At 43.4% G+C, this 27,271-nt stretch overlaps 1 protein-coding gene across 2 annotated transcripts in view; it reads right to left on the reverse strand.

Annotated features, from left to right (window-relative positions):
• CLYBL (citramalyl-CoA lyase) overlaps nucleotides 1–25,097 on the reverse strand; it is a 270,792-nt gene extending 245,695 nt beyond the window's left edge. For both annotated transcript variants that reach the window (XM_075918756.1, XM_075918755.1), the window contains exon 1: nucleotides 24,957–25,097. In XM_075918756.1, the coding sequence (XP_075774871.1) occupies nucleotides 24,957–25,021 (65 nt within the window). In that variant the 5' untranslated portion in view covers nucleotides 25,022–25,097. The remainder of the gene's footprint in view (nucleotides 1–24,956) is intronic.
• Nucleotides 25,098–27,271: the final 2,174 nt, after the last annotated feature.

A 27,271-nucleotide genomic window follows, 5' to 3' on the forward strand; every position in this document is an offset into this window, starting at 1 on the left:
GGATATACCAAGGATGCCTAGCAGTACTGAGTGAAAATAAATGAGCCGAGGCCATCCTACCAAAAGAAAGGAGGCAAATGGATGGTCTGGAGCATCGCTGCAAACATGCCACTTATGAGCAGCTGTATTCAATCCTAAGGGCACCCAACTAGTTTCCCAAGCCAGACCATGGAATCCCCCCCAAAATATTCATCAGGGCAGCAGCATGCAGGACATGGTGGTGATGGTGATTGGATTGGTGATAGTGGTGACTGTGAAGGAAGAGGAGGAAAAAGAGGAGGAGGAAGATAGTTATCCGCAGGTGAATAGTGAGAGCCAAGAACTTTTCATCACCTTGGAGCCAATCCACTCCTCCCAGGATGTCTCACAATTGGGCAATGATGCCAGGGAGGGCACTTTTGGGGAGTTAACATTTTTTTTCTTGCTACAAGCAGGTTAAAGCAATGGGGTGTGATGTGTGGCATACTCTGTGCCTACACAGCGTGGGGGGCTTTTTAATGTTCCTGAAGATGGAGCAGGAATCCTCCATGCCGATATCCATGAAGCTCTCCTAGAGAAACTCTGATACTTCTCACAAGTTTTCTGGGGAGGCTTGCCTTATTCTGTCCTTCTCATGCCAAGCCAGATGTAAGTGATCTTGCATCATTGCAGAACAAAGCATTGCAGCATAAGGCCCAGATTTCTGGCCACATTCAGTCAGCATTAGCTCCCTATCTGTGTGGTTCGAAGACTGATACCTTACATGGCAACTTGGATGAAGGAAGGGAAGCTATTAGTTTCTGCCTCTGCTGCTAACCTCCATTTGCCCATTCCCAGTGAAGCATGGCTTTAGCCTCTAGTACTCCCTCCCGGCCTCTCACCTGCAGGCTCCAGCGGGATGGGAAAGTAGCACTCCCCCAGGCAGTGGTGTTTGGCCCACACATAGAAGGGAACTCGCGTGAGCCACCACCCTGTCTCACCAGCAGAACGATACCCCTTTCCTCCTCCCACCCGCAGGATTGTGCCCAGGCAGTTTCCTTACCATGCCTGCCTCCAAACTATGTGAGTCCAGATGTTCCCTTGAAAACTCCATTGTGTACTTGCTGTATAGTGGCTGCTTTAAAGAATAACTTTGGCTTTGCACACAACACATCTCCATTGTTTTTAGAGGGACCTTTGCCATATGTTAACAGATTAGATTTTAGGCTACACAATTTATCTCCTGTAATGTGTGCCCTCAAAACTTTTTGTTACAGCAGGAACAACAGGGAGCTTGCTGTGTACTCCCCCAACTCCACCATCTGTCTGGCTCACACAAATCCGAGAGCAAAAATGCATAAGAGGAGACATTTTCAAGGAGCAATCCACCCACTTGGAAAGGGAGTGTGTAAACAAGTGGAGGAATACACTACTGGAGGAGATGCGAATGGAGTGTCAAGAAAAGAGAATGTGCAGAACACTGGAAGTGAAGCACCAAGATAATGTCTTGTCATCCCTGAGGCTTGTGATGGAGAGCATAGTAGCTTTCCAAGACATGTACCTGAACGGGCTTCCCAGCTCCCTTGCAGAACAACTTTCCCTTCTCACCCAGTTCCATAGCCTCTCTCCCCCCCGCAGGGCCCTCGGATACAGGAGAGGAGAGGGGGTCAAGGGCAGCCTCACACTCAACCTCCAGAGTGTCACGAAGCAAAAAAGTGGTCCTTCTTGCATTTCTGATCCCTCCCCCAAAACATGAGGGTCCCACCATGGACTTCTTTTCTGTCCCTGCTGTGTTCCCTAAATAAAAAGACACACGATTTCTGAACAACAGACTCTTTATTGCTTGTATGGCTGGGGTGGTGAAGGATTAAAGGCAAACACACTGAATGCATGGGGATGAGCAACGTGCATGTTTCTCAAAACTGACCAGTCATAACATTTTCTTTCAAAGCCTCTCTGATTTTCACTGCCCAACACTGTGCTCTTCTTATTGCCCTGGTGTCTGGCTGTTCAAAGTCTCTGGCTAGGCACTGTGACTCAGCCCTACCCCCTCCCGATAGATAACTTTCCCTCTTACTCTCACAAATATTGTTAAGCACATCACTGGCTGCCACTATAAAGTGAATGTTGAATGCATTGAACTCTAATCTAGTCATTAGACTCCTAAACCTTCCTTTTAAACGTCCAAAAGCACATACCACCACCATTCTGCACTTGCTCAACCTGTAGTTAAACTGCTCCTTACTGTGGTCCAGACTGCCCATGTATAGTTTCATAAGCCATGGAAGCAATGAGTAGGCTGGGTTGTCAAAGATCATTATTGGCATTTCCACCTCTCTGATTCTAATTTTTCCAATCTGTGAAAAAAGTTCCAACTTCTAGCTTTCTGAAGAGGCAGAAGTTTGTAAAGATGCACGCATCATGCACCTTTCTTGACCATCCCACACTGAAGTTGGTGAAATGGCCCTTGTGATCCATCTGTGCCTGTAGCACTATAGAGAAGTACCACTAGAGGTTTATGTACTCCTTAGCACTGTGGTTGGCTGCCAAGATGAAGATGTGCATGCCATCTATTGCCCCACTGCAATTAAGGAACTCCATCATGGCAAAGACCTCCGCTGTGGCATCCACATTTCCTAGAGTCACTACCCTCTGTAGCAGAATGGTATTGATTGCTTTGGCTACTTGTATAATAGCGGCCCCCACTGTAGATTTCCACACTCCGAATCAATTCCGAGCTGACCAGTAGCTGTTTGGCATTGCAAGCTTCCACAGGGCAATTGCCATACACTTTTCAATTGTCAGAGCAGGTCTTGTTCAGGTGTTCCTGCACTTCAGGGTGGGAGAAAACAATCTGTAAAGTTCCATGAAAGTGACCTTGTGCATTCAGAAGTTTTGCAACCACTGCTGATCATTCCAGACCTGTAACACCCTGCAGTCCCACCAGTTTGTACTTGTCCGATGGCACCACAACTGGCATTCCACTATTCCAGAGGATCCAATGTCAATTGCATTTTCAATTCGTTCAGCTCAAGGGCTTGCATGACCAGCATGTCCATAGCATCCCCAGATTTGTCCTCTTCCTGGAGTGCTATACTCCATCATTAGGCACACCCAGGTGAATATCATCATCATAATGCTTTAATGCACAATGGGATCCATGAAGGGGGTTCATGGTCGCATTGCTAAGGGTAACCAGGGCTAAAAAGGGCATAGAATCATAGAATACTAGGACTGGAAGGGACCTCGAGAGGTCATCGAGTCCAGTGCCCTCCCCCATGGCAGGACCAAATACTGTCTAGACCATCCCCGATAGACATTTATCCAATCTACTCTTAACTTTCTCCAGAGATGGGGATTCCACAACCTCCCTGGACAATTTATTCCAGTGTTTAACTACCCTGACAGTTAGGAACTTTTTCCTAATGTCCAACCTAAACCTCCCTTGCTGCAGTTTAAGCCCATTGCTTCTTGTTCTATCCTCAGAGGCCAAGATGAACAAATTTTCTCCCTCCTCCTTATGACACCCTTTTAGAAACCTGAAAATGGCTATCATCTTCTCTTTTCTAAGCTAAACAAACGCAATTCTTTCAGCCTTTCTTCATAGGTCATGTTCTCTAGACCTTTAACCATTCTTGTTGATCTTCTCTGGAACCTCTCCAATTTCTCCACATCTTTCTTGAAATGCGGTGCCCAGAACTGGACACAATACTACAGCTGAGGTCTAACCAGCGCAGAGTAGAGCGGAAGAATGACTTCTCATATCTTGCTCACAACACACCTGTCAATGCATCCCAGAATCATGTTTGCTTTTTTTGCAACAGCATCACACTGCTGACTCATATTCTGCTTGTGGTCCACTATAACCCCTAGATCCCTTTCTGCCGTACTCCTTCCTAGACAGTCGCTTCCCATTCTGTATGTGTGAAACTGATTGTTCCTTCCTAAGTGGAGCACTTTACATTTGTCTTTATTAAACTTCATCCTGTTTACCTCAGACCATTTCTCCAATTTGTCCAAATCATTTTGAATTATGACCCTATTCTCCAGAGCAGTCGCAACCCCTAGGCATGAAAAGACTATTTCCCATTGATCTCAAGTAAGAAGGAGGGGAAGAGACTAGACAAGCGTATTATGGGATGCTGACCACATGATTCCAGAACCACCTGCTGCACATTTTTTATCCCAACATGCATCAGGAATATAACCCAGAATGCAAAGCACTGCAGGCACTGTGGGATAGCTACCCACAGGACATTGCTCTCAAAGTGAAGGGCAGTCTACCTACTGGGGTAGCAGTACTTTGATCTATGTTGAATTCTTGCACACAATAGGGACATGGACCGCTGACTTTATAAAACCAGGTGGCAAGAAATCTACTTTAATACATTCAACCTTATCATGTAGTGTAAACATGGGCTTAGAATTACCCTTATTATTCTGTTTGAGGCAGAGTTATATGGAAAATCTGTAAAAATGGCTATGCTGTGGATACAGGACTTCACACTTTGGGGATGTCAATATGAAACCTTTTACGAGCACTAAAAAATTACATAAATATAATTTAAAAAAATTAAAATGAACTAAAGTCTTCTTCACAGCATTGTACAAGTCTCAGCTACTATCTATGGCTACTTTAAAACTGCTTTTGTTTATTCTTGTTCTCTCCTATAAACTATATAATAAAATATACCTCAAAATATTAAAATCTAAACAAACTGATAAAAATCACCTATTTTTTTAAACAGTGAAAAAGAAAAAATTCACGTTGGGACAACTAATAGCCACTTCAAGAAGAAAACTTGCTGCCATTTTGCCTCTCCAGAGGAAGATAATTTTGTAATTAAAAAATTAAATTCCACATCTTAAAACCTGCTAGCCAGTATGGGGTAGAAAACAAACCCTGCAACACCATTAAACAATATTATATGGTCCCATCAAGTGGTCTGCTAATATTAAAAAGAAAAACTCAGCATAAAACAAAACTCGAGAGAGGAGTATTTTCTATTTGCCATGTTTCCATTTTTCCTGGCTTAGCTATTTATACTAAAAAAGTCATAAGCAAACAAAGGCAACTGGTATTTAAGTGAATATTGTTAGTGGGATATATTTTTAGGATATATACCAACATGCCTTTTTTATATTCTGAGCAATAATGGTCTTGCAGACTTGAAAAGGGGGGAGGAGGTGAAGGAACAGGGTGAGGAGGGGGAATGCCCATTAACTTATCAGTTCCAGGCCTTGGCTTTCTAATTGACAACCTCAGGGCTACTTTCATCACTTGTCGACTTCAAACCCACACTCAATTTTTCCTTTTAGATGATGATGCATCTATAACATAACGGTGTTTCTGACATATTGCAGCGTACAGCAGTAGGAAGATTTCCTCAGTAGCTTAGCTTCACGGGAAGGAAAAAAAAAACACAACAACCCTGCTAAATGTTTTTCACATCTATCAACTTCTCCAAAAACTAGTTACCAACAAAAAAGTTTTTATGCTTTCAGTATGCTGAAGTCAATATTTTGCACTGACCCAACAATTTTAAATTCTTTGAGTAATAAGTTTCAGATTTAACCAAACCCACCTCCCACAAACCACCCAATATTTAATGCAACAAAACAAATACGTATGTTTGTATTTAAAAGGCAAGATAAATAATTTTTAATGTCTTTACTTTTGCCTTTTTTAACTTTAAACTTAAAATCTTAACATTTTACTGTGCAAATGTATTAAATGCCATCTAGTAATTGTGCTTATTTTACAAGAAAAATATAGATTTTTTTTAGACCTCTGCAAGAGAGCAATCATGTACATGTTGTTACAAAATACTGAACATCCAATGCACTAAGAGCCAGAGTGTGATATTCACAAGGAATAGTGAGTAATTCACAGAGTAACTCATCAATGAGATGACTTATAAAGAGTAAGGTACTACCCAACATGAGCATAAAGAAAAATAATTTCAATCTTGTCAACTAGCAACATATGTATAACATCAAAGCAGCGGACTAACAAACAATCTTGTAACTGTCTTTTAAAGGTAAATTTCAAGGTCTGAGTATTGCAATCAGCTCTGCAAAAGTCCAGGGGCTATATTCAACTCAATGCAGGATTGTGGACCAAGTGGATCAACTTATGTAAGTGAAGAAGATAGAACAAAGAAAATTTCGGAATAATAGTTTTTAATACTGACATACTCAAGAAGAATTATATCTTTAGACACTGATTTACACATTGAACTATTTTATTTTAGAAATACCATTAGTAACTACTGACAAAATATTCATAAACATCCTTATTTTAAATGACACACACTAATCTAAGTATTTAATTTACATCTTACACTTAGAAAATTAGAATAAAAATTATAAATACCAAATTCTATTCCTGGTTACTTCTGTGTAGCTCTCCCATCTTCTGTGGAATTTAGGGTCTGAGCCTCTAAACATGTATTTGAGTTACCTTAGTCCCAAGAATAATCTCAATACAATCAAGGGAAGCTGAGAATAATCAATTAGAATCAATGCGAACTCTGTATTCACAGCATTTATGGAAAAATGGCCCATTTATTTAAGTGAATAAATATAGATTCAGGTGCCTAATTTTTATCCTTTGAGTCCAAAATTTCAAACCGCAAAAAACACCATCACAACTGACAGTTCCAGAGACGCTAGCACAAGGCAAGAACTATCTTATATCATGTCCCTAGAAAAAACTTTACAAACAGCAAATAGTCCTGCAGCACCTTAGAGACTAACAAAAAATGTAGATGGTCTCATGAGCTTTCTTGGGCACAACCCACTTCTTCAGATGAATGGAGTTAAGGGGTCCAGAGTGCAAATAAATAGCAGAGAAAAAGGGGATGGGGAGAGAAAGAAAAGGGGAGAAAATGGAGAAAAAAATATTGTCAATTAGAATGTCCATGCTAAATGAGGCTAACAGAGTGGGCTCTAAGTATTCTGAGTAGCCAGTGCTTAGCTTTTTATGTCATTAGAATGTGGAAAGTGGCAGCCTATCCAGGTCAGGTCTTTGTTTAAACATCTACTCAAAGTGTCAAAATTTGTAAATGAAACCAAAGTTCTGCAGTTTCTCTCTCCAGGTGACTTTTGAAATAGCTTTGAGTGATTCCACAAGGTTTGGAATGAAATATAATGGTTGAACTTGGTGGGGAAAAGCTGTACCCGTTCTGTGAACAAATAGCAGAACTTCAGTTTTCCTGGGCTGCCATTCTAGCACCTTTCATAGTCTCTAATGCACTTACAGAAACTCAGAGTGTTCTTTACTCAGCAGACCGTGCTCACTGCGTTAGAACCATTAGAGTCTATTGCATGAATGGACATTTAACATCTTCCTCTGTAGCTCTACTGCAGACCATTGTCAATACTAACATGGAAAATCATACTTAAATAACTAACAATGTTATTCATTGTTATTTCAAACAATAAAAAGTTTGAGATTTTTTTTACAAAAAGGCCTACTCCATGTAATACGCTTCAAGATTGTAAAATACTCCTGAACAGATCAACTCCTTCCCCATCTTTCAGAAACAAATCTGACTAGCTAAATTAGTAGGTCAGCAAAATAGTAGGTTATAATGAAAAAAAATAATAGGCCTTCAACTCTAGCAGCTGGTGCTGTAACAACAATTTAGGGTTTGTAACAAGGCCATTCACAATCATGTCTTTTCTATGACATAAGAGATAGTAACAACACCGGTGAGAAGTCTGAAAAGCTATATCAGCTTTTATAGGCAGATGTTTTCCAATTAAAAAAAAACATACCATAAAGCACATTTGCAATTTTGAGTACTATGTAGCCCACACTATAGACCTGTTACCTTCTGGAGTCTAGAGTTTAAGTTTACAAGCCTGTTTTGCCTTCCTGCAGGCACTTTAAACTTATAAATGGCACCTTTCAGTATTCTGAAATATGAAGGGTAGCTAATCCCAAATTCTCATGTTGCTTAATGGGCTCACATAAAACGAGGTCCACAAAACTTTTATTACCACCACAGTTCAAATTCACAGGTGAAGAACCAACAGGGAAAGGATGCGGACATGTATCTTGCTTCTGCTCTCCTAATTTCCCAGGTGCAAAGGAACTTTCCCACCCAATCTTTAATGATTAGTTTAAGTCTTAAAGTGAAGCTTGCTTCAACATATGACTGCAGTATGTTATCCATACAAAGAGTAGAAGTAAGTCAGAGGGAGAATTCTTCCAGGAAAAAAATACCAGAGATCAAGACTTACTACTGTAGTATCAAATATAGGTAGAAAAATTTAGCTGTAATTTAATTTGCACAAAATAAAAATCTAAGTAGGTGATGCTTTCCTTCCTTCTTTCAAATACTTTTATCTACTCATCACTGCTGACTATGCTGAACAAAATGTCAGCCAAAAGAAAACAGTTTTTCTATACCTAGACAATTTTTGAACTAACAAGTATTTATTCCCAGTCTACTGGAATGGACATGGTATGCTTTGAAAACTGATCACAACCCAGCAGACTTGGTGGGAGAAGGGGGAGGGGAATATACAAAATCCTCTGATTATATTTGCTGCAAATTACTTCTGAATTTAGGTAAAAGATTTAATGATTCATGACATGCCAAAACAGTGCTAACGAGTTTTGTATTTTTGTTTAAAAAATTACTAGAGGCCATTTCAAATTCCACTGCATAAAATGAGGAAACTAGTAAATTGTAGGTAAAATTGGTGTTTTGTTTCAAGTGTGGCTCTGAAGCCAAGCTTCTTTCTTTGTAGGGTTTTGCACATCAAGTAGAACTTGCATCTTTTCCAAGCAGGAAAACAGGATAAGATTATAATCTTAGATTATTATCTGAGAACATTTTACAACATACTTTAATTTTTTTTTTAAATTCATGGGCAAAGCACTCACCACTTAAATCAGACATTTCAATTAACAAATATCTTAGCCTTTCTTCATTCCTCAACATTTTTTACTTGAGATGTAGCTGAATTAGCATAAAATGTGTGTTCTTCAATATATATTTACCCTTATAGGTTCAGCAGGGTATCTGTAGGTGTGTATGTTTAATGTAACCAAAAAATGCCTGAATGTAGGAAGACATCTTAAATTTTGATTAATACTCTGTCTAAACTGCTACCAAATAGATTTAATTTTATAACTTTTAAATGTCTAAAAATATAGCACACAGCTAATGATTTCAATTAAAAATAAATCCTTCATTTATTTTCTGTTAGTACGTTTAACTCCTCCCTAAAACATGGGTCTAAACTCATAATTGGACCCTTACATATACTTCAAAGATGATTTTATACATTGGGCATATGACTCCTGATTTATCTAAGTGGAAGCTACTTTTGTTTTACACCAGTACAAATGAAGTCATAGTCAATCCCTTTAGTTTTAAAATTTCCAGATAAATAAAACTTTCTTTCATAGGTTCTCAGTTTAAAAAGTCATCTGAAAACATCCAGAATGCTGTGGACTTTTATTGATTCCTTGGAAATAGTTATGAAGTATTATTAAAAGTACAATAATTCATTATTGCAAAAAATAGAAATAACCCTGTGATGAGCTAGCTTATATTACAAAGCTTTCAACATATGCTCCATTTTCTTCCCTTTTTTTGTAAACAACATCTTTTAAGATAAAAACAGGACCAATATATCTACATTAATCCTACAAAATAATTTTGCCCCACCCCATGTACCCTAAAACACCCGCTGACTGTTTAAAGAGTGATGAATTAAAACTCTTAATATCAAGTCCACACCAGATAAAACAGTAATTGTAGTCATACTGTACTGCAAGTGTAGCTACAACATAGCATGACAGCTTGTTAGTGTTGAAAATATATAAGCTCTTTGTAATTGTGCCTTTGGAATGCCATCTGTCTTGAATTACATCCACCTGGGATCATGTTTCGATGACCAATATGGACAGATTACTGGAACTTTAAAACCTCGCTTTCTTTGTAATTGACATTTAAACTGTTTGAAGTTTCTCATTAAATCCTTTTTACAAATTAGGTGCAGATGTGTAAAGCTAAATGTACAGTACTAAGGGAAATTAGGTCACCTGAAAGCTCAATATAAAATGTATCTATTAACTGCTTAAATGCAAAGAGTACATTAAAATTTAGAGATCAACCCTGAATTCTTCAAAGTTTTATCATTTCTCTTTCTCCACTGCGGAACTCCTGATGCTAACAGTGATTAATTAAAACAGCAGAATAAAGAGAAGGACATTCAGTTATTCAATCCATGATAGTACTGTATATTGATCAAGTCTGTAGGAGCATACAAGGGAAGACAAAGATTACTAGAGCAGTGATGGGCAATCTTGTGGGCTGCATGCAGCCCATCAAGGTAATCTGATTATGGGCTGCAAGGCATTTTACTGACATTGACCATCCATCGGCACTGCCCCTCTCCGCTCCCATTGTCCACAGTTCAGTGTTCCTGGCCAATAGGAGCTACAGGAAGCACAGGTCAGCATACCCCTGCTTCCCCTTAGCCTGCAGGCTCCACCTCTGGCCACTGGGAGTTTTCTGAGGTCTAGCCGGTGGACAGTCAATGTCAGCACAATGTACTGTGGCCTTCAATCAAATTACCCTGATAGGCCGTAGGATGCCCACCACTGCACAAGAGCCTTGTCTGGCTAATGATGATAATGGATAATTCAAAGTTATGCTACAGGAGACAGGGGTTATAGGAAAATTGTGAGGTAACACAGCAGTGTTCAACGAAAAGATGGAGAAATTAACAGGGGACTTCACTTCAAGTTTAGTATATATTGGTGTCAAAGTTAATTTCCACCACCATTTGGGTGTAACATACTACAAACTTCTTGGGCTTCACATCCATATGAGGTAGAAAAGCGAAAAATATTCTACTATTTACTAAGTGCTACCGTCCCAATGAGATGCTTAGGGTCCTGTTTAAAAACTTTTAGACCCAGTCCGATTAACATAATAAGAATGCTAAATAAAACACTTTAACATGCCAAACAAGGTGGCTTAATATAGAGACTGGAGAGAAGTGCCCTGAACAGGAACTGAGGAAAGTTAAAACTAAAAACATATCAGAAAAAAAAGTATTCATATGTTTTACTTTCAAGTAGAGAGGGGTGAGCTGAGGAGCAGCAAACATCACAGTGTAGGGGCAAATACTGATAAACTCAATTACTTTTTGATCAAAAACGGAACCTCTAAAAAGTTGCTAGTATCATATTTTCCTGCTGAGGTGAAGCATACAGTGAAAGTCTCAAATATTACCTAGTGCTTCCCATTAAGGGATTTAAAAACCTGGAGAGCAGACTTAAAATCAGTTCATCACTTTACAAACATCCAGTGCAAAGAACACAGGATAGACATGAAGGCTCAATCTGATGAGCTGCTTAGCACTTCCTGTGAAGAATTTATGGCCCTTCTTCCCTCAGTAAATAGGAACAAATTATGCGTGTCTTTGTAGGATCTAACTCAGCATGATCTTGTACATTTGTTATAGCCCCCTTTAATCACCATACAATGGGAAATTAAAATATTTTAATTTAAAAGGGTGGTACCATAATATAGGTTGGACCTCCCTGGTCCGGCACGGTTAGGACCTGCCGGTTGCGAACAACAGAATTTTCTAGACCATGGTAAGCATCCCCTTCCAGGGCCCTAAGCCAACCAGCCCCATGCCTCTGGCCCCCTCTATTCTCTTCCCTGCTCCACTGCCACTCGTCCTGGGTTGAGACTACCTTTGCCAGCCGGGGCTCTCCAGTCCTGGCCTATGTTGCTGCAAGCAGACAGATTTCCTCCATCTCTGCACTGCCACTAGTGCCATGCTTCATCACCCGATCCCACGCTGCCGCTGGCTGTTGGGGTTCTCTGGCTCTGCGCTGCCATGGGCACATATGCTTCTAAAATTCTCGGCCCCATGCTGCTGTGAGCACCTGGAGTTCCCCAGCTCCTGGTTCCGATCTGCCGCAAATTGCCAGGATTCTACAGCTCCCAGTCCAGCGCTGCCGTGGACACCCGAGGTTCCCAGTCCCCGGCTCCGCGCTGCTGCAGGCTGCCAGGTTTTTCCTGTTCCTGGCTCCAGCACTACTGTGGGACTCCTGCTACCCTGCTGTTCCCAACCCTGACCAGGCAGCTGACCCTCCTGTCATTAGGTTCCAGGGTTCTCTGGTCCCGGAGCATCTGTGGTCCTGCTGGACCACAGAAGTTGCTAGACCAGAGAGTACCAGTTTTCAGAGGTGTAACCTGTAGTGCAAAATCTCTAAGGATAAAAGAAGGCACAACGTTCAGAAACTGAACAAATGAAAAGCCTTTTAGCATCATAACAAATGGTTTTCTGTGAATAGGACATGGGCCAACATATCACCAAGGCACCATCTACTTGGGGGCTCTGGGTCTGGAACACCAACAGGGAAAAATTAGCAGGTGCTCAGCACCCAAGTGCCCCCTTCTTCCCCACACCGATCAACTCCTACTCCCTCTCAGAGCTTCCTGTCCACTGTGAACAGTGTTTTTTGTGGCATGCAGGATGCTCTGAGAGAGGGGAAGGAGTGGAGACAAGTCACACTCAGGGAAAGGGGTGGAGAAGAGGCAGGGCAGGGGCAGCACTTGGGAGAAAGAGTGGTGGGAGGGCAGGGCTTGGGGTAGGGGGAAGCTGGTGCCTTTGCCAAGGCACTTAACATGGCCCACTACTCTCCAATAAGTGGTGACATGAAAGAAGAAAATATTTAAAACGGGAGGATAATAAGTTGGGACTAGTCCCTTTTTGTGATTTAGGGCCAAATTTCTTCCTCTGGCTCATATGAACTTAGCTTGCTTACACTTGCAGCACTACTGTTATTTCCACCCCTACATTCTCATGTGTCCCTATTCTGTTGAGCAATTAAAACTTAGTTTATAAAAAAACCCACCAAACTTTCAGCAGAGCTATACTTCGGTTACTTCCCAAAAAGGGGTTTTCCCCTAGAACCTATTCCATATTTGTGAACAAGGCAGCTCAGCACATTTCTAATAAAGCTAAAACAGGAAAGAAACTGAACATATTTTTCCGGATGATTGGAAAAAGGCAAATGTAGTGCCCATCTTTTAAAAAGGAAGAACAATCCAGGGAACTACAGACCAGTCAGCTTTATCTCAGCCCCCGGAATGATTATGGGGGGGATCCTCAAGGAATCCATTTTGAAGCACTTGGAAGAGGGAAAAGTGATCAGGAACAGTCAACATGGTTTCATGAAAGGCAAGTCATGCTTGACCAATCTGATTAGCTTCTATGATGAGGTAACTGGCTCTGTGGATATGGGAAAGTCAATGGATATGATATACCTTGACTTTAGCAAAGCTTTTGATACAGTCTCCCACAATATTCTTGCCAGCAAGTTAAGGGAGTATGGATTGGATAAATGGAATGTAAGATGGATAGAAAGCTGGCTAGACTGTTGGGCCCAATGGATAGTGATCAACGGCTCAATGTCAGGTTGGCGGTCGGTTTCTAGCAGAGTGCCGCACGGATCAGTTCTTGGACCGGTTTTGTTCAACATCTTTATTAATGACCTGGATGAGGGGATGGATTGCACCCTCAACAAGTTTGCAGATGACACTAAGCTAGAGGAAGAGGTAGACACGCTGGAGGGCAGAGATAGGGTCCCAGAGTGACCTGGATATATTAGAGGATTGGGCCAAAATAAATCTGATGAGGTTCAACAAGGACAAGTGTAGAGTCCTGCACTTGGGATGGAAGAATCCCAAACATTGTTACGGGCTGGGGACTGAATGGCTAAATAGCAGTTCAGCAGAAAAGGACCTGGGGATTACAGTGGATGAGAAGCTGGATATGAGTCAACAGTGTGCTCTTGTAACCAAGAAGGCTAATGGCATATTAGGGTGCATTAGGAGGAGCATTGCCAGCAGATCCAGAGAAGTGATTATTCCCCTTTATTCACCACTGGTGAGGCCACATCTGAATATTGTGTCCAATTCTGGGCCCCACATTACAGAAGGGATGTGGACGCATTGGAGAGAGTCCAGCAGAGGGCAACCAAAATGATTAGGGGGCTGGAACACATGACCTATGAGGAAAGACTGAGGGATTTGGGTTTGTTTAGTCTTCAGAAGAGAAACGTGAGGGGGAATTTCATAGCAGTCTTCAACTTCCTGAAGGGAGGTTCCAAAGAGGATGGAAAAAGGCTGTTCACAGTAGTGACGGATGGCAGAACAAGGAGCAATGGTCTCAAGTTACAGTGGGGGAGGTCTAGGTTGGATATTAGGAAAAACTATTTCACTGGGAGTGTGGTGAAGCACTGGAATGGGTTACCTAAGAAGGTGGTGGAATCTCCATCCTTAGAGGTTTTTAAGTCTCAGCTTGACAAAGCCCTGGCTGGGTTGATTTAATTTGGTTTGGTCCTGCCTTGGGCAGGGGGCTGGACTTGATGACCTCCTGAGGTCTCTCCCAGCTCTATGGTTCTATGATTCTATAATATATGATTTTTGGAAAGTCTTCAAACACACAGTTCGCAAGAGGTTCTAGTGATGCTCTATACAATTTCCTATTTCTCACACATCATCATCTGATGAATAGAGTAGTACAGAAGTGAAGCCATCAGGAGAAAGGCAAGGTCCCTCAGGGATGTGCATTGAGGAAAAACATAGGAAAGAATTAAAAAACAAAAAAGTGGATAATTTTTATAAATAAGCAATGTAACTAAAAGGACAGGAGAAAGAAAATAAACTGGTAAGAATAGACAAGGTGGCAACCGTACAAGTACACATCATGAGAACATGTCTGGGAAGGGGAGAAGAAGTTACCCATCTACCAAAAGCTGGGAATTGGTGACAGGGGACGGATCACTTGACAATTACCATTTCTGTTCACTCTCTGTGAAGCACCTGGTATTGCATACTGTCAGAAGAGAGGATACTGGACTAGATGGACCATTGGTCTTGCCCATTCTTATGTACTTATGCCAACCACGCAATCATACCAACAAACACTTATTCACCCACACACCCTGAGAAACGAAAAAAAGATTGGGGGGCATTGTTTTGGGAAACCATAACAAAATGGTTATGGATGTGGACGTGGTATACCTAGACTTCAATAAGCAGGGCTCGCCAAGCCGCGGCAAGCCCCGCTCGCCAGCTGCACGGTTTGGCATGCTGAGCATGCGCAGACCACAGTGCTCATGAGCAGACCGCACTGCACATGCGCAGACCATGCTGTGCGGTTGTGCCGGCTTGTAATCTACTTGCCACGGGCGAGCAGATTACATTAATTGTTGAGCCCTGTCAATAAGGCATTTGATACAGTATCACATGATCTTCTTATCAATAAATAAGGTAAATACAATTTAGATGGGGCTACAAGGTGGGTGCATAACTGGCTGGATAACCATTCTCAGAGAGTAGTTTTTAATAGTTCACAATTCTGCTGGAAGGGCATAACAAGTGGGGTTCTGCAGGGGTCTCTTTTGAGACCAGTTCTGTTCAATACCTTCATCAACTATTTTGATATTGGCACAAAGAGTACACTTATTAAGTTTGCAGATGATACCAAGCTGGGAGAGGTTGCAACTGCTTTGGAGGATAGGGTCATAATTCAAAATGATCTGGACAAACTGGAGAAATGGTCTGAGGTAAATAGGATGAAGTTTAATAAGGAAAAATGCAAAGTATTAGGAAGGAATAATCAGTTTCACACATACGGAATGGGAAGTGACTGTCTAGGAAGGAGTACTGCAGAAAGGGAACTAGGGGTCATAGTGGACCGCAAGCTAAATATGAGCCAGCAGTGTGACACTGTTGCACATAAAACAAACATGATTCTGAGATGCATTAACAGGAGTGTTGTGAACAACACACGAGAAGACATTCTTCCACTCTACTCTGCACTGATTAGGCCTCAATTGGAGTATCGTGTCCAGTTATGGGCACCACATTTCAATAAAGATGTGGAAAAATTGGATAAGGTCCAGAGAAGAGCAACAAAAATGATTAAAGGTCTAGAAAACATGAGCTATGAGAGAAGACTGAGGATATGTCTACACTACAGCATTACAGGCAGTCCCCGGATTACATGGATCCAACTTACATCGGATCCCTACTTACAAATGGGGTGAGGCAACCCCGCACTAGCTGCTTCCCTCCAGCAGACCAGGGAGGAAAGGAGGTGGGAGAGGAGAGGAGAGGAGAGGAGAGGAGAGGAGAGAGGGTGGGAGAGGAAACCTGGGAGGGAGCTGAAAAGGGGAAGCAAGGGGAAGAAGGGGAAGGGGAAGCTCAGGGCTCAGGGTTGGGGGTCTCGCCGGACTAACTTGATTTTCCTGCAAACCTGCTCTTGGGTTCGCATTTGGCCTTTGGTGGCCAGGCTGGCAGCTATCCTGCCATAGATGGCCATGTTCCTCCATCTAGTTGGAGATCATGGACATTGGGGGCATCCCCCCCAAACCTGAATAAGGTCCATGATCTCCACCGTGGACCAGGAAGGTGCCCACCTTCTCCGGGCCCTGGCAGGCTCCTCGGAGCTGGAAGACTGCTCCTGGGGAGCGGTGGAGGGCTGGCTGCCAGTGGCTTCCTTGCTCATGTGTTGAGGCCACTGGGTCAGAGGCAATGACTGCTGGCTCTGGGCTGGCTGGCTTGGAGGTGGTACAGGCACTGTGACCAGAGTCTATCCCTTTAAGGGCTCCGGTGATGGGGGGAGGGAGAGGAGTGTTCTTGCTTGAGGCCAGAGTGGCCACCAGTGCACCCAGGGAAGGGCTGGAGGCCCTCTATTTCGAAATAAGTGTCTACATAGCCCTTATTTCAAAATACAGTAAAACTCTGATAGTCCAGCATCCAACTGTTCGGCACTCCCAGTACTCCGGCATCAAAATGCCAGGCGCTCCTGACCAGCTGATTAAAAAGCCTGCCGCTCAACACAGGTGCTGGCTGTAACCAGACGGAACATAAGGTTGGGGGAGAGGGGGATCATGTTACAGTATGGAGAAGAGCGTTTTGCTTCAGCGAAGGGGAAAGGGGAGGAGGATCAGGTTACAGCACGGAGGAGACTGAAGAAGAAAGGGGAGGGGAGAGGGAGGGAGATTGTGTCCTGGCCAGCTGTTAAGCCGTGCATCTGTACCAGATCTCCCGATTCTCCGGCAAATCTGATAATCTGGCACCACCAAGGTCCAAAAGGTGCCAGATTATCGGAAGTCTACTGTAGCAATTTCAAAATTGGTGTTATTCGTCGTGGAATGAGGTTTACCAATTTCAAAATAAGCCCTCTGTTATTTCAAATTAATTTCAAAATAGTGGTTGGCTTGTGTAGATGCTAGAATAGTTATTTGGAAATAACTTTGCTGTGTAGAAATACTCTGAAAGAATTGGGCTTGTTTAGTTTGGAAAGTAGAAGACTGAGAGGGGACATGATAGTGGTTTTCAGGTATCTAAAAGACTGTCACAAGGAGGGAGAAAAACAGTTCTCCTTGGATTTTGAGGATAGGACAAGAAGCAATGGGCTTAAACTGCAGCAAGGGAGGTTTAGGTTGGAAATTGGGAAAAACTTCCTGTTAGGGTGGTTAAATACTGGAATAAGTTGCCTAGAGAAGTTGTGGAATCTCCATCTCTGGAGATATTTAAGAGCAGGTTGGATAGACATCTATCAGAGATGATCTAGACGGTACTGGGTCTTGCCATGAGGGCAGGGGACTGGACTTGATGACCTCTTGAGGTCCCTTCCAGTGATTCTATGTGATTCTATGATTCTACTTAATTTGGAAATATTTTGTGTATCTTCATTACTAATATCTGTGCTGGTCCTAAGACTGGATCCACCTAGGCAGACCCTTTGTTCCTTGACTTCAGTTAGTTCCACAGAGGCACAAAGACCATACAAAAATATGGATAAAAAGATCAGGACCATTACTGGTATTTATTTCTAATTTAACACATATTTTCCCTCAAATGAACCATTATGTGGCTTTTACCATCTCCAGTTTGTGATAAGATTATTTTAAATGACTCAGAATTACATGGTATAATGTGCAGATTCTGATATGAATAGTCTCTATCTGTTTTGCCAGTTAAAAATGTTGTCATTAGGAAGTCACACTTGCAAACACAATTCATCCCAGAATGCTGAACAGAAAATTTTTTAAGTCTGAAAAAACACACAAATAGTTACTTCCACTAAAAAGTTAGGAAAGAGATATCTCATCTGCATAGACACATTTAACATTTCACCGATGGTCTCAGTTAAGATGTAAAAACAATAAACAACAAAATTTGCTACCAGCGAGGAATTGCAACATTTATGTGAACACATGTAAACTAACAAAGTATCAAACTATTTCTTGACTAACACACACACACACACACACACACACACACTATTTCTTGACTAACACACACACACACACACACACACACACACACACACACACGCCACACTTTTAATGTCCTAGTTAATTTCAGCTCCCATTGCTTTAGCACCCTCCAGTGTCCTATCTATGAAAAACTACATTGTTATTAGCTTTCCAAGGAGCCACAAACTTGCATTCCTAAATAAACAATAAAGATGCAGCACTTTCCTGTAGTGAAATAGAGCAGTGGTTCTCAACAAGAAATGCATGTACCATTGGGGGATACATAGAGGCCTTTCAGGAGTTACATCAACTCTTCTAGATATTAGGGGTGTAAAAACGGTTTTTAAGAAGTAGCTATGTAACCGTTAAAAAACCTAGCAATTACACGGCTAAACTGTTTTTGGTACACATAGGTCTTCCAGGAGTTACATCAACTAATCTAGATATTAGGGATGTAAAAAAGGTTTTTAAAAAAGTAAACATGCAACCATTAAAAATCCTAGCAATTACACAGTTAACTGTTTTTGTCTGGGTGGGACTAGGGAGGGAAGAATGGTGGAGGGGTGCCCCCACAGTTCCTGGGGAGCTGACTGCCACCCTATCTTGCAGATTCTAAAGTATAAGCCTTATGCTGCAGAGCGTGTGGTGGCAGCCAGCTTGTGCCTGCATGGCAGAAAAGTTTAACCCCAAAGGAAACTGATACACTAATGGTTATCGGTTAACTGGTTAAACTCTTACATCCCTACTTGATATGTGCCCGTTTTTACAACAGATTATATAAAATGCACTAGCAAAGTCATTACAAACTAAAGTTTCATGCAGGCAAAATAAGGAAGTAAGCAATTTTCAGTAATCATGTGCTGTGACACTTTAATATTGTTATGTCTGATGTTGTAAGCAAGTAGTTTTACATGAGGTAAAATTTGGGGCACACAAGACAAATCAAACTCCTGGAAGTGGTACAGTAATCTGGAAAGGTTGAGAACCACTGAGATAGAGAACAGTAGGGGGCTAAAAACGAGTAAGTTCTCAATGCTATAAATTAGTCTTACACTTATCCTAAATATAGAAGTATTAGACCAAGTATACCTAGAAGGACTATGTCTGTGCCAAGCTTCAATCACCAATTGTTTTTACTATAAACCTATCTAAAAAAAAGTGTGGTTAAATTTTTTTAAAACCAGGAATAGCACATATTTCTCCTTTACCAAACTCAAAAGTATTACCTGGAATAATTTTGTTTAAACTTTCAAAAATATTTATCTTTGGGCAGATACCAATTATAGAAAATTCCAGCCCAAAAGATGCCCTTTGGAACATTATGAACAAGAAAAAAACAGAGGGAAACTATTTTGCAGGTTTGCACACAGGTCTCTTCCTATATACATAAACATACATTTGCTCTTCAGTATTCTGATGGCATTTCTAAAAAGCAGATTCTTAATGATACAATGATGTCACAGCAACACGAGGAACAGTTTATGTGACTGATGAAAATAATTCTATCAGATCAGAAAAACTCTCTATATAGAATCAATTAATCACTGTAACCTGCCAACCCCACTATCTAATTAGGTATTATCTCCTACTCATTGCATGATACATAAGCACCTAGCTTTACTGCCACTGCCTGGAAAGATTCTAGATTAAATGTGCAGCCATTATTCAGAAACCCCATAAAGCATCTGCTCTTGTTTCCATAACTACGCAGTCTCCCATTAGCAAAGACTAAGACACATGGAATTTAATTCAGTGAACACATGCATGGACTGCACATTCTTTAAGCCAGGATTGGGAAAATATGGCCAAGGCACCAGATCCAGCTCATGGAGGCAGCAGGGTGCCCCAGGCAGGCTCCCCTGCTTGCCCCACAGCCCTGCATATCACTCAGAAATGCAGCTGCCAGGCCCCATTTCTGTTTCAAAACTGGAGGGAGGAAAGCTTCGGAGCTGTCCCCACCCCTAGCACAATCCCACTGGCCAGTTTCTGGCCAGAAACTGGCCAATGGAAGCTGCCTGTTTGGACAATAGGCAAACAAAAAGAACCAGATCCCCTCTCCTCAGCTCAGTTATTCACTGAAGCACATGGCTGGGCAAGCAGACTGGCTGGCAAATGTTTAAAGCTGTGCAAGCCTTTGGTTCTGCTGGCAGGCAGGCTGCTTTGGCTTCTGGCTGGTAAGTCTCCTGGCCATAGCCTGCCTCTGGTACCCCAGCCCTTCCCAACCCTCTTCCCCCGCTATCAACATACCCAAACCCTCTGCCCCCTCTAGCACCCATATCCCCTCCCAGATCTGGCACCCCAGTTTCCTGTCCCAGATCACAATCCCCTCTTACCCTAGGTTACATCCCAAACCCCTGTACTCCAGTCCTCTGCCCTAAGTCACAACTGCCTCCTTCACCCAAACTCCCACCTAGACTCCATTCTCCCTCCTGCACCACAATCCCTTACCCCAAACTCCCTTCTGCACTCTACCTCCATCCCAGACTCCACATCTCTTCCATTAATATCATGGAAGAATGAGGCCCTCAACCACTTTCCAAAATCTTGGAGTGGCCCCCCATAAAAAATTATTGCCCACCACTGCTTTAAGATGTCCCCCTGTGTTTTCTCTTCCCATTCAGCTAAGTTATTGCACAGCAAGGACTTTTTGCTTCTCCACATCAGACAACTGTTCTGAGTCAGGTCTTGGAAAGCAATTTGAGGCCCAACATCTGTCCCTCAAGTTTATCAAACCCATGTTTTCCTCTCTGCAATAGAAGGGTCATCTAGCAAGCGGAACCAGGTCTTGTATCCCTTTGGTATATATGGTCGTGCCAATTTTCTTCCACAATTTTATCTGAGGAAGTGGGTCTGGCTCATGAAAGCTCATCACCTAATAAACCAAGAATGTTAGTCTTTAAAGTGCTACATAGTCCTGTTTTTTGTTTCAGCTAGACTAGACTAACATGGCTACATTCCTATTACTGTCCCACTAAGAGAGTCTTTCCTTCTAGCTATTGACTAGCCTTGGAATAAGCCCTCTCCATATAAATCTCAATTCAATTCTTCTGCCATTCCCAGCAATTTCTATGCAGAAATAGGTAGCACTAAAGAGAAGATGGTGGAGAGAGTCACAGCTGGCTACAGACTGACCATTACACACACCTTGCTAAAAAAAAGAAGCACCAGGCAACCAACTGAGGCAAGAATAAAAAAAGTTCAGGGCATAATATAAATAGGAAAGAGGATTATTTTCCTAAAGAGCATTAATTTAAAGCCTCGATGTAAACAGAGACAGGAAAGCCGTGATGGAACATTACTGCTGGCTTAAAACAAAACTTTAGTCCTGGTTTAGGTACTGAAAAGTCTGGTTACTGGTTTCCTGAGGGAATCAAGTGAGGGAGCCACATTTCCCATATGCAGCATCACATAGAACTGATAGCGGCAAGAGCAACTCTTGGCGTGCCAATGGTATAGTGTTGTTATCAGCCAACAAACATTATAGACTTCTTTCATCAATTAGTTTGTGCTTATAAACTCACAGCCTCCCAGGGGACTTCTGACTCCTTTATGGTACAGTATAAACATTCAAACCTTAATGTTTGGCTATCTGAAGCCTTGGCATTTACAGTTCTGCACACTAGAAATGTTTTTATTGCCTTCTCTGAAACAGGGCATTTGAAATTGCAATTGAAAAAGTGATGGGTAACACAGGATCTGTATAGAAAGGGTCCTTCTGGGTTTTCTTTGGGACGATGCTACTGAAACTGCCAAGGGATTAATTCTGGCTGTGTCAGTTCATAGCATTTCTCTCTTGTGCAACACAAACCTCTCTAGCTTTATTCTTGTAGTTACCATAATAGCACCTGAGTTCCTGTTGTGCGTTCATATATCCTTCTAGGTTTCAATTACTTTTGAATTGCACACAATTTCGATAATAAACTTTAAAATATCTACTATATTATGCTCTCAGAACAAACCACACATTTTTAATTTTAATAACTGAAGTCAATTGACCCTTGACTACCTATCCCACTCTGATGCTAAAAATCTGCTTGTCTTCCATAAGTACTTTTCCAGATTTACTACGGCCAGCTTATTTAATTGTCATATTTATACAATCTCACTGTGTGAGGGCCTTTTCTATTAGGTATTTGAAAAAAATATTTCTACAGCTCATTTAGAAAGTTTTTGAGAAAACTAACCATCTCCAAAATCTGTTGGGATAATCTGATTAATCTGTTCAGCCATCCTCCTTCAAGCCAAGTACTGTAAATTAAAAGTCTTTTTTCAATCTCGTCCCAAAACCTTAGGATTGGATGGCTCAGAGAATGGGATACAGGACCTTTCATATCTAGGTCCCCTCTTTGATCCATTGCATACTGGTAGTGATTTAGGACTAGGATGGCATGGCATTTACCAGAAATGATTTTTACCAGATACAATAATGTTTTATGACCCTGAGTAAAACTCCTTAGTCCCAGTTTAAGGCAACGGCAACATATATAATATTTACAGTTTAATTCTGTTCGGTTTTCAGTATAAATTGAGTTTTGTCAATAAAAGTCAGGTTTCATCAACAAAAGTGCAGAAATATAATGCTCCTGCCAATTTAACACTCTGGATTCACCATAATCATAAAACTACCTTGACAAGCACAGAGACTTTTACAACAAAATTAGAGTGGTGCACTGACAGTGCAGACACACTTGTTTATGTTGCCCTATGTGGCCTCCAGGAGGTGATCCATAATGTGTCCCACAATGCCCATCATGGCTGCTCTGATAAACAGTTTCTATTTAGCTGCCCTGCAGCCAGGAACACAGGCATACATCCCTGCTCTTTTAAAGTCCTAACAATTTTTGAAATTCCACTTACAGGCTCATTTTCAAAATGCTGCTTCAAAGATGATAAAAAGACTCTCTCCCTCTCATGACCCTCTAAAAGCCCTGGTGTTTGGCTGCTCAAAATCACCGGGCAATCTATCTCCCTGTTTTTCCCCCAGGAAAAGTTTTCCTTGTGGCTTCACAAATGTTATGGTCATAGCACGCTGCTGTGTTCTACATTAGAATCAGAGGCCAAAGGCATGGATGCTCCTGGGCTGGAGCAGCACCTTCTGCTCATTGGCAAGTCCTGCTGATCATTTCCTCTTCCTCCTCCCTCCCAGCACTTTCTGCCCACTGCCCCTCTCAGTGCCGCACAGGAGGTGAGAGGGAGTACACTCAGGAGACAGGCGGATCAAGGTGGGAGAGGGAGAAACAGAGCAGGGATGGGGAAAGGGCCTGGCACAGAGCAGTGGTTAGATAACCCCACAAAGTCAGCACTTATGATGAGAATATTTTCTTCACTCAAGTCTAACCTGCCAAAAAGGCAGCACTAGGAAATGTTTATTCTACCAACTGCACATTGTACAGTCATTCTGCTGGTGCTGAGCCTTTTGTAAGAGCACTCTATGTTGCTGTCAAGGTTTGTGCTGTATGGCTTCATAAGCGACAGGAGTTATGGGTAGCCTGAGTCTCCCAGAAACATAATGGGCATTTCCACATCCTTTTATGTACAGGCATGCTCCTCACCCCCTCAGAGACTGCACAGGACAGTTAAAAGGAAGGGTAGAAACGAGTAATAAAACAACTGTCTGAGCTGCTAGTAACTTTTTCTATTTGTTCCTACAGCAGTGTGTGGGGCTTAGCCAGAGCACAGAAGTGATGGTGGGGTTAATAACTAGATGTGCTACAGCCATATAGAGACTGTCAGGAGTGGGGCTTTGGCAAGGGAGCCTGGGAGGACACTTAAGTTTGAAAGGGGGTATGTGTCACTGCCAATCACCTGAATGAAAAAACTTAAAAAATAACAAATAGTCTAGTAGCATTTTAAAGATTACCAAAACATGTAGATGGGATCATGCGCTTTTCATGGTACAACCCACTTCTTCAAAGTAGGTTGTACCCATGAAAAGCGCATGATCCCAGCTACATGTTTTGGTAATCTTTAAAATGCTACTAGACTATTTGTTATGTTTTAAGCTTCTTCAAAGTGGGCTGTGCCCAGAAAAACTCATGATCCCAGCTACATGCTTTGTTTGTCTTTAAGGTGCTACTAGACTGTTAGTTGTTTTTTAAGGTTTTCCTGTTACAGACTAGCTGGGCGACCCCTCTGAAGCACCTGAATGAAGGAGCAGCGCTGAATGGAGGGAGGGAGGGGCCTTACTGTGTTCCTGCAGCAAGGGGGGGTCCTAGGCAGTGAGTGGGGGCTGCGGGGAAGCAGTGGGTCGGGGGCTCTGGAGGGCTGTGTAGGTGGGGGCGGGGAATCAGGCCTGAGCGCAGGCAGAGGAGGCTCGGGGGCAGGGCTAATGGGCGCCCTGGGGGGAGGGGGCTATGCAGAGGCGAGTGGGGGGAGGAGACGGTTCTAGGGGCTACCTACGTAGGGGCACTAGTGGCGGCGGGTGGGGGGAGGGACGAGGAGGTGAGGGGCGGGGCTATGCGGAGACGCTAGGGGGGCGGGGCTGCACAGAGGCGCTGGAGGCGAATGAGCAGCTCTGGCGGAGCGAGCGGGGCGCTGCGGAGCCTGTAGAATGTCGTTAATCCGCGGCCGTTGGCGGCGGCCGTTGGGGAGTGGATGGGAGGGGCGAGGGTTTGTGGGGCCGGTGGGTGAGCACAGCGCCCCCCTCCCCCCCGGCTCTGGCAGCGTCACTCACAGTCTCCGCCTCCTCAGACCCGGCCCGGCCAGCAGGAGCCGCAGCACCCCTGCCGCTGCCGCCATCGTCGCCTCAGCCCCGCCCCCGTCGCCTATTGGCCCCAAAGTTGGGCTCCGACCGACACAGCCCTGCTCAGCGGCCGGCTGATTGGCCCATAGGAGGGGGACGCTCCACGTGGGTCCCGGTCCCGGCCGACACGTGGGCCTAAAAGGTCTGTGCGCCTTACCTCTCCGGGTGGGACACAGGTCCCCGACCAGGCCCCGCCCCCGGCCGAAGCAGAGCGCGAACCGCAGATTTCCCCCCAGCCGGGGCTCCGTGTGCTGGGCAAGGGCGGGTCTGCGCCGCTCCCGGCTGGGCCTTGCCGCCTGGTGCAGCGCCCTGGCTCCCTGCCGCCGCCTCGCCCGCGCCCGCGCCCCATGACTGAAGCGGCCCCATGGCCGAGTTCTCCCGGAGCGCACGGGATTCCCCCCAGTGGCAGCTAGTCCCCGTGTTTCTAGTTTCCTCCCTCTGAATCCGAGCCGGGTAATTTTGGCGCGGGGGGGGGGGGACAGAGGAGGGGGCAGGGCTGAGGGGTTGGGAGAGCGTCTGGCAAAACTAAGGGAGGGCCCCTTGCTGCCCCTGAAGTTGTAGCCACAATGCAGGTGCTGCTGCTAGTCCGGGTCCTCTCAGAGCTTGGTGCCATGCGTGTCCTGGGAGCTGGCCAGCACGCGTAGAGGCACCCAGCAGATTGTCTGTACGGGAGCTTTTTACTATTTGAGCCATGAACTCTGGGTCCCTGCCTCAGCCCCGTAGGGCAGCCACAACTCCAGGGAAGGAGATGTTCCCTTGTGTGCCATGGCTTTCTCTTCTGGAGAAAGAAATCCTTCACGCCCCAGGACTTGTACTGCTTCAGCAATACCACTCCTCTAAACTATGCTGCTTCCTGCTGAAGCCTGGTCTGCAGTGACAACACGTCACCAGAGGAAAAAAGGCAACATCTAAAATAGTATTAGGAGCCCTATGGTAGTTGGCACTCAGCTCGCTATGGATTTTCTGCAGTATGACAATCAGACATGGGGATGGATGACTGGTAGATCACTTTCCAACTCAGGGCATGTCTAAATTAGAAACATACCTAAACCAGTGCTAGGTCAATTTACAACCACCACAATAATTACTACAGTAATTCATGTCCACACTACCCTCTATTCATAGCGTGTGGGAGGATGAGAGCCTGAGCTTTCAGTTCCGGGTGCAGCTTCCTGCCTGGAGCCAGGTTGCCTCTCAGGCTACATTTACACTACAGGGCTATGTCTAGACTGGCATGATTTTCCGCAAATACTTTTAACGGAAAAGTTTTTCCGTTTAAAAGCATTTGCGGAAAAGAGTGTCTAGATTGGCACGGATGCTTTTCCACAAAAGCACTTTTTGCGGAAAAGCGTTCATGCCAATCTAGATGTGGTTTTGCGCAAGAAAGCCCCGATCACCATTTTCGCAATTGGGGCTTTTTTGTGCAACACAATACCACGTTGTCTACACTGGCCCTCTTGTGCAAAAGTATTTGCACAAGAGGGCTTTTGCCCGAACTGGAGCAGCATAGTATTTCCGCAAGAACACTGACAATCTTACATGAGATCGGAAATTCAAGCGGCCAGTGTAGAAAGCTGGCAAGTTTTTCCGCAAAAACAGCTGCTTTTGCGGAAAAACTTGACTGTCTAGACACAGCCCAGAGTTTTTGCTCAAAAATTTGTGGAGCGTCCACGCTATAAGCCCGTTCTTTCACAAGAAAAACTACTGTAAAGCATAAGAACACAGGGCTTTTTGCACAAGAGTTATTCCTTTCCCCACAAGGAATAAACCCTTTTGCGCAAAAAGGCATGTGTGGACAGGCAACAGGTTTCTTGCGCAAGAAACTCCTGTAGCTAAAATGGCCATCAGAGTGTTCTTGTGCAAGAGAGTGTCCACACTGCCATGGACTCCCTTGCGCAAAAGTACATGGTAGTGTGGACGCACTCTTGCACAAGAACTTTTTGTGCAAGAATTCTTGCACAAGAAACCTGCAGTGTAGACATAGCCCGGGTGTTTGCAGAAGAGGAAATGCAAATGGGTGCTCATTTGCATGTCTCGTGCTCTCATTTGCATATCTTCTTCTGATCCTTTTTGCGGAAGAGGTTTTTGTGATAAAAAGTCCTGTGTAGATGGGGCCATTTGTCAGAAAAAAACCTTTTTGCGCAAGAGCCCTTATTCCTCAAAAATGAGGTTTTACAGGCTTTTGCGTGACAGCACAACTCTTGTCAAATTCACAGCTCTATCCATGAAGTCATGAAATTGATATG

This window comes from Pelodiscus sinensis, chromosome 1, assembly GCF_049634645.1.
Source record: "Pelodiscus sinensis isolate JC-2024 chromosome 1, ASM4963464v1, whole genome shotgun sequence".
Taxonomy (NCBI): Eukaryota; Metazoa; Chordata; order Testudines; family Trionychidae; genus Pelodiscus; species Pelodiscus sinensis.